Below are 8,248 nucleotides of genomic sequence, written 5' to 3'. Positions count from 1 at the left end.
TCACAGGACTACAGTCGTCATGTGTGGAACAAATCATTACATGAAATTTACTCACATCTCACGAATATGTCGTTAACTTGCTGTTTCTCGTCTATCAACCAAACTTATTGTATAACACATTTCAACAATATGACAGCTCAAAGTGTTTCAATCGCAAAAAACATAAAAATCCATCTTAAACAAATATTGTAGGTAACTTTAAGGGGAATTTTATTTTACAAATTACTAACATAGCCAATTCACATGGAATTAAGAACTCAGACAATCTGTGCTATTCATTCAAATATATGATCAATAGAGTTTATGACTATAATGATGATATGCCAGTTTAAAATTGCAGTCAAATTCACATATGTCCCATTTCTTTTAGTACAGAAAACATTAATGAGGCAAATTTCTGATGCAGTCCCATCAAAGCATGCTAAAGAAAATGTAATATAAATATCTTAGAGCTGTATTTATACTGTGACATCACAGAATTGTGATATTTCTACCTGAGGTTGTTATACTGGCCCATGCCAATTTGGGGATGACAGTTAAATGGTTAATAATATCGGACAATTTATGGTTGATGTCCAGCAACCCCCACTGCTAACAAAGCCATTACAGAGAAAAAAAACCTAGAACCAGGGCACTTAGCAAAAAAGGTTTTGAATGTTTTTCGGAACAACACGCTCTAAAGCATCTTGTCCATAGCTCTTCCACAGACGGTCAGCAAGATGCATTTAGCTCCGTGGACATGTCGCCAATGAAACGAGATTATTTTTATTATTATTATTGATTTTGTTACCCCTGCAATGTACTCTGTGTGTGGTATAGTCAAGAGTGTAAATTATTTAAATAAATATATATATTGTTTTGCTTTTTCTTATAGATGCATTTTCACCAAGAAAAGGAAAAACACACACACACATATTAAAATATAGATTCAAAAATTATGTTTTTACAGTTTTAAAGTTTCTTAATGACCTCAAATTATGTTTTTGATTTTTTATGCCATGATTGTTTGGTACACGGATTGATGAACTTATTTTTCTTTTCTTTTTCTGTTGCACAACATTGGCCCTTGGGGATAGTAAAGATGATTGAGTGAAACTTGTCGTCAATGGGATGCGCTTTAATTTATGACTATAACTTTATCTCACTTTTTAAAAAAAGAATTATGAATATTATGTATTAAAATGTCATAAAAATTGGTTTTATAACATTATTGTTCTTGTAAAAATTTGTGTAAACCAAATATTTACACACAGAAATATATTTCTGGCTCCAGTTCTGAAGAAGAGACCATCATGACAGAAACAAATCAGCAGAGTTATTTCTTTCTGCTTCCTGATAATCTGCAGCAGAGGAGAACCAGAACCTTTGGTTCTGGTTCTGGTTGGTGTCATCATCATGACACCTGAAAGTTTTCTGAACCATCACATCAGTACAGTGGCTTCCAAAAGCATTAATATACTTTGACCTTTTCTCAGAGAAAAGGGGACTGCACTTTTCAATTTATTTGTAAAAATGTTTTGAATCATGTATATTTTTCATTCTACTTCCCAACTGCATACAACTTTGTGTTGGTCTTTCATATTAAAGTCCAATGAAATATATTTGTTTGTGGTTGTACTAAAACAACATATAATAAAGTTCAAGGGGTTTGATTACTTCTGCAATCCACTGTATATTTGTAGGCTAAAGGGCTCAATAACAATGTGATAGTATCTCTGAGTGACATTAACCTCAGTTGGACTTTATTCATTGATATTTTAGCCTTTATGTAGAGAATCTGACACTCCTCACCTTTACTTCCCATGGCTTTGCACATAAACCTTCACTATGACTAGAAAAAGCCTTTACCATTCCACCCAGAACAACTTTAAACCTGCCCGAGACGTTTCCTGTCAAAACTGCAGAACTGTGGGAGTAATGACATTATGAACATGTTCCTGCAGTGAATGTTTGTGGTTCAGAAATGCACTTCTGAACAAACTAAATGGGTTCTTTAAATCACCTAAATAAACATGCTCTTTTTCCATCCCAGTACTTTTTAAATAAAAAAATCTTTATATCAAAATTTGATGTAAATTAAATGTATCTAAATGTGAACTACATTCGAGTATAGCTTACAAGATGAATAAGCTATAAATTAAAGTGCAAACTTGTTCCTTGTTACAAATCAGTACAAGTTCAGACAGGAATGTTGAAAGTATCTGAGGCAACTGGAGAGCAGAAACTGTTGGCTGTAATCTAACCCACCTCTCTGCTGCTGATTCACCAGTGTTTTCTGAAACTGGCAAAAAGTGTTTTAACACAAGCTGGAAAATGTAACTCATGGGAATGTATTAAAAATGGCTTTCATTGTCTACCTGTTCATCCTCACAGTATGTCAGGGGAGCTGGTGCCTATCAGCGTTATGTAGCACCGACAACCAAGAATTAACCAGCTAACATAACAGTCATGTTAGCTGGAGCGCCCAGAAAGAACCAACACACAGCGATAACCTAGAAACTCTATATAGAAAGACGTCAGGGTGGTATTACAATTCATGATCTTGTTGTTCAGCAACAGTGCTAAAACGCCACTGTCATGCTGTTGATGTTCATCAGCGATTAGTCATCTTACTTTGTTCTGATAGGTTGATGTCAAACAAGGTGGGTAGAATGAGAAAGTGAATCATTTATGCAAAATTCTGCAGAGCAGCACAGAAACTCCACTGTAAGCAGTTAAAAACTTTCTTCTGGTTGATATGCAATAAGTACTTCCATTGTAAGGTTCAATGAGCATCATGTGTTGGACAATATTTAAACCACCTTTATTGACAGGAACTTGGAAGTAACACCACAATCAACAGTAGGTAATAGGATCATTACCCAACATCCCTTGTTCATAAGCTTGAATCTCTCTCTAGCTAATCCTTTGATGTATTTTAAATTTGTCTTGAGCCAGAAGACCAGCCAGAACCAGAAGACGTGAGAGATCTGGAAGAGTGATACAACAACAGATTTTGAATGTACTGTGGGGCTAAAATAAATCACTGATTTATAAACTAACAAATATTTTAAGGAGGCCATAATGTGCAAAATCCACTTTTTAGTCCTTTAATTTTCTGTGTACCTTTGGGTGTATAGGAGTGCAAATTTTTTTTTAATGTATTCTCTCTCGGTACCATGTATAAATCTTAATATTCTTTTACATTTTCATTTGTCAGTCTGTTCATTTTTTTCTATTGTTACATTTTCTTGCCTATGACGTCACATCATTTGCTGTGTAACTGCTAAGCAAGATCATTATTTCTTGCTCCCATGGTTTTTTCCTTGGACCAATTTTGTAGTACAAGTCCAGTTATACCAAAATTGTTGGTAAAAGACTCAAAATGTTCAGTTCTAGCACGTGTTAATGGACACAACTTGTTATTGCAGCACAATTGCGATGTGATCATTGAATGTGTGATTAATTCTCCTGCTGTGGGTCAGATTCTAGGCCACCATGTTAGTCCAGATGGAGAAGTCTTCCCTTGTTGACATCTTTAGGAAACTTTGGAATAAAATGTTTCTCTGCTAGCAGATAATCACTGCCAGAGCAGCTAAATTTTTTTCACATATCGGTCTCATACTATATTGTCACATCATGGTAAAAATAATTTTTTGATAAAAGTTACATGTTGCAGCTTTAATTCTGGAAATGTTCCTCATGTGATAGAAGGCTGAGTTTGTAATTGTCTTTATGTGGCTCTGAATGTTCAGGTCAGAGTCCAGATTTCAAGCTTTAAGCTGTAACAACTGAAATGTCATGTTGACTTCTGAATGTTCCTCTTTAGGTCCAAAGATAAATTTTAATTTTAAACCTCAATGCGTGAGTAAAAAAGAGATTAAAATGTATGAATAAAAAAATTCTAAATATGACTCAAAGAAAACTAACATCCCATTACAATAAATCTTCAAATGTTTTCATGGATTTCCAGAGTTTTTAAAAGTTTCAAACTAATGAAACATTAATGTCCGCAGATTATTGGGTATAAAAACATATTTGGGAGTTAATCACTTGTCCTCACAAAATAAATGTTGCAAATCCACAATCTTGATCCAAGATCTGATCTTTGTCCAATGAAATAATGACAATGTCTTGAATGATAATTACAATTTTCATCAGCTGATCTGTACATGGATTTTAACTGCAGCATTTAGTCTGATAAAGCAACAAATGGGAATGCAATCATTTTAATGATGATGGAAACAGGAAGTGTCAGCACCCAAACAAACTCCAACATCAACGAAACAACAGACACAATGACAAAGTAGCTCCATAAAGACAGCTGACCTCTGAACAATGTATAATAACAATCTCACCATCCAGTGATGGAGCTGAAAGAAACTGAAGCAAAACTACAAATTTTAACCAAATAGACTTCAAATCACTGCTAACTGTTTAGGATTAATGAACTCAGCAGATGATCCTTCAGAAAGTCCAATGCCAGCAAGTAGAGGCTCAGTGAATCTGGTCTGGACTCTGTGGATCAGAGTCATGGTTTTAGAGACGCTGTAGAAACACAGAATACCTGCTCTGTGGTCCAGATACACTCCCACTCTGGAGGAAACTGGACCTGGTACTGGAGTTTCAATGCGGTCGTGCCAAAATTTGTAATGGAATTTGTCAAAATATAACGACCATGATTTATCATTAAATCCCAGTATAGCATCCATTGAACTTCCTGCTCTGCTGATGTTCTTGTATGAAACTGCTACACAAACTCCCTCTCCTCTCATTTCCACCTCCCAGTAACAACGTTCAATCAGATTCTCTCTGCTCAAAACCTGACAATAACCAGTGAATCTATCTGGATGATCAGGATAAGACTGTTTTTGCTTCGTTCCTGTTGCTATTCTGTTCCCCTCAGATAATAACATATTTCTGTGTGCTGTGTTTGGATCCAGCGTGATTTGTTCTGAATATATTAAGAATTCATCTCTGGTCTTTGGTTCTGGTTCTGACTTTAAAACATAAATTTCAGCTATGTTTGTCCATGAGTCTCTCAGGACGTCCTGTAGTTTGTCTCTGAGCTCTGACACAGCTTCTGTTATGTCCTTAAAGTGTCTCAGAGGACGAACAATGATGCTGGATGATCCTGTAGACTCACTGAGTGCTGGCAGTGAGGGGTAGTTGAGGAGAAACTGGGTGTGATCCTCTGTGTGTGAGAACTGCTCCAGCTCAGCGTCTTTCCTCTTCAGCTCAGTGATCTCCTGCTGCAGCTTCTCCTGAACATCTTTGACTCGACTCACTTCAGTTTCCTGCTGGGATCTGATCTGCTGCTTCACATCAGAGCTTCTTTCCTGGAGGAGACGGATCAGCTCAGTGAAGATCTTCTCACTGTCCTCCACTGCTTTATCAGCAGAGACATTGATGGCCTCCACCTCTCGTTGAAGCAGCTTCACATCTTTCTCTTGGTCCTGGATTCTCTGATGGATTTGTTGTTGACTCTCCTGGAGCTTCTTCTGCTTCTCAGTTCTTTCTGCTGCAGCTGGGACTGTTTCATGGCCTTTATGTTCCTCCATAGTGCAGAGATAACAGATACTCTGCTGATCAGTACGACAGAAGATCTTCATCACCTCATCATGACGAGAGCAGATGTTCTCCTGGAGGTTCTTGGAAGGATTCACTAGCTTGTGATTTTTAAATGATGGAGAACCATAGTGAGGTTGGAGATGTTTCTCACAATAAGAAACCAAACAAACCAGACAGGACTTGGCAGCTTTCCTTTTCCTCCCAGTGCAGACATCACAGGCCACATCTTCAGGTCCAGCATAGCAGTGGGTGAGTTGATCTTTCTGCTCCATTTCAGCTCTCAATAACATCGACTGTGTGAGTTTCACTTCTCTGCAACAGAGACTGCTCTGAGCTGAGGTGTAAAATATTAGGTAACTGAAGGGAGTGTCTCTGGATCCTCCCATCATGACGGTTGAAACCCAGAGGGAGGGAGAACAAGGAAGCTCTTTGAACTGAACCATCTCTGGTAACCCTGAAATGTTACCACTGAGTAAATTTAAAGAGGCTGCTCATCTAAGATGGAAGAGCTCCATGCATGGACGCAACTACATATTTTTGAAATGGAATGCGGAATCCTGATTAGAGTGTCACTGGTTCCTGTTTGCTCCCAAGCTCCAGATGTGCTTGGTATTCACACTTGGAGCCTACACAACCACGCCAAGCCAATACAGGTGGAAAATTACAGCCACTACTGCATAAACACTATCTTGAAAATTAATAAAAATACATGATGAAATCATATATATTGATGATAATGCAGTTATATCTATTCATATGATTCCATCGTACATATTATTAGTTTTCAAAATTGTGTTTATATAGTGGCAGCTGTAATTTTCCACCTGTACCAGTTTTGAGAAGAAAGATATAAAGTCCTGCTTTCAAAATAAAAATTTAAGCAAAAGTATTAAAAGATATGTAAGTCCGCTTTCACACTGAAAATGTGCTCTTGAATTATGGCAGAAAAATCCCCCCATACTTCTGCACTCACAGCTTGTCCAGTTTATTTTTTTAAAGTGAAGTATTCGCGTTTGGTGGTAATGTTTGCAGATTGTTACTCAATGTGCATGAGAATCATGTAGGCTATTGATTGGATGATGGTTCATATGGTTCATATAATAACATTAACATATTCATATGTTAATGTTATTTCTACATTAACATATGAATATATTGTTATTACTAAAGTCCTTTGTGTTTGCCAAGAAAAAAAAGAAATAAAAATGACAGTAAACACCAAAATAAACTATTTAAATTATGTGGTTTTATATAAATGGTTGCTGGAGGAAAGATTAAATAATTAGAACCTGCTTCATTTCACAAATAAATTCAATTTATTCAGATTTTTACATCACAATTAAATCATTGAAGTAGAAAATAAAAACACTGTTTGACTGGTCTATAAAGTGTCACATAGAGAAAACCTCGTAAAGCATTATTTTTAACATAAAATTACAGAATGACTCCATTCAGAACCTCAGCTCTTCTGAGGTTCAGATAAACAGGAGGGAACTGAATGTACAACATTGTGTGGATGTCTTTCTGGAGACATATTCAACAGGTTACAATGGATATGTGGCAAGGTGACCTTGTTTTTCCTTTGAGTTAGATTTTGATATTGTTTTGGATTGTATATTTTGAAGTTATTTTCTTAGTTTATTTTGGATTAAATGTTTTGTTTTTGCATGTTTTGATTGGTTGTTGGTCACGTGCCGCATGCGCCCCACGGCAGCAACACAGCTGATCCGCATCTTCATCAAGTTGTTTACAGATCAGGAGGAGTAAAAAGGCCATTGGGACTGTGATGGCGTGAAGGAGCGGCAGACGGCTCGGACTGGCTTCAGGCGTTGGCTACAGGAGGGACCGGCCCTGAGGACTGCTAATCTGGTCGCGGCAGAGGAGCGGGGGGCCGGCTAAGGAAGTGGAACTGCTGGGCTGAGAACCGGAGATCAAGCTGGACGTACAGAAGCAGTAAGGACCGTGTTCCCCTGAACGGAGCCGTTGGCTAGCGCTCACTGAGGTCCGTGTGGACTGGAGGATTGTTTGGACCCGGCTGGACGTGTGAGCAGCAGCGGACCGCGCCCCTTCCTCTTCCCCCTGTTGTGGGCCAGTTAAGACTTTTTTTTAATGGACTTGTATAACGATCCTTCTTCAGCAAATGTTTCCTTTTTAACTAGTTGTTTTTAAAATAAATTATTGTATCCCTTTTATCAGTTTGTTGCGCCTCTGTCCACAATCCTGCAGGTTATTTTGTATACAGAAAAATTGAGCCTCTCGGCCTCAGATGACGCCCAAACATAAGGTAAGATGGCGTAAACCCTGTAGCGCTATGGATAACATTGTTATAAGCATGTAATAACTCTGGCAAATGCTCTGGCCACCTACTCTGTTTTTCAACCTCAAGTGTGCGAAGCATATTTAATAACGTCTGGTTCATCCTTTCTACTCTCCCATTACCTGCTGGATGATAGGGGGTAGTGCGACTTTTAGAAATGCCATACAAACTGCATAGCTCTTTCATAAGTTCCGATTCAAAATTTGGTCCCTGATCCGAATGGAAACGCACTGGGCAACCAAATTGTTGGATAACATGAGACCAAATTGCACGAACAGTAGTTTGCGCAGTTTGATCCGTGTAGGAACAGCCCATGAATAACGAGTGAACATATCAGTCATTACTAGAATACTTTGATAAGTGTCGCTCGGCCGACGCAAG

General features: G+C 37.8%; 1 protein-coding gene across 1 annotated transcript; it reads right to left on the bottom strand.

Moving 5' to 3' along the window:
- Window positions 1-3,899: 3,899 nt before the first annotated feature.
- On the bottom strand, window positions 3,900-5,858 carry LOC129376679 (tripartite motif-containing protein 16-like). Its single transcript, XM_055056264.1, has one exon. The coding sequence runs from the start codon at window positions 5,838-5,840 to the stop codon at window positions 4,398-4,400; it is 1,443 nt and encodes a 480-aa protein (XP_054912239.1). The 5' UTR covers window positions 5,841-5,858; the 3' UTR covers window positions 3,900-4,397.
- Window positions 5,859-8,248: the final 2,390 nt, after the last annotated feature.

Source organism: Poeciliopsis prolifica, unplaced genomic scaffold (genome assembly GCF_027474105.1).
Source record: "Poeciliopsis prolifica strain line A6 unplaced genomic scaffold, Auburn_PproV2 SCAFFOLD044, whole genome shotgun sequence".
NCBI classification, from domain to species: Eukaryota; Metazoa; Chordata; class Actinopteri; order Cyprinodontiformes; family Poeciliidae; genus Poeciliopsis; species Poeciliopsis prolifica.
Note: the sequence above shows the minus strand (reverse complement) of the source record. Positions and strands in the feature narration are given on the sequence as shown.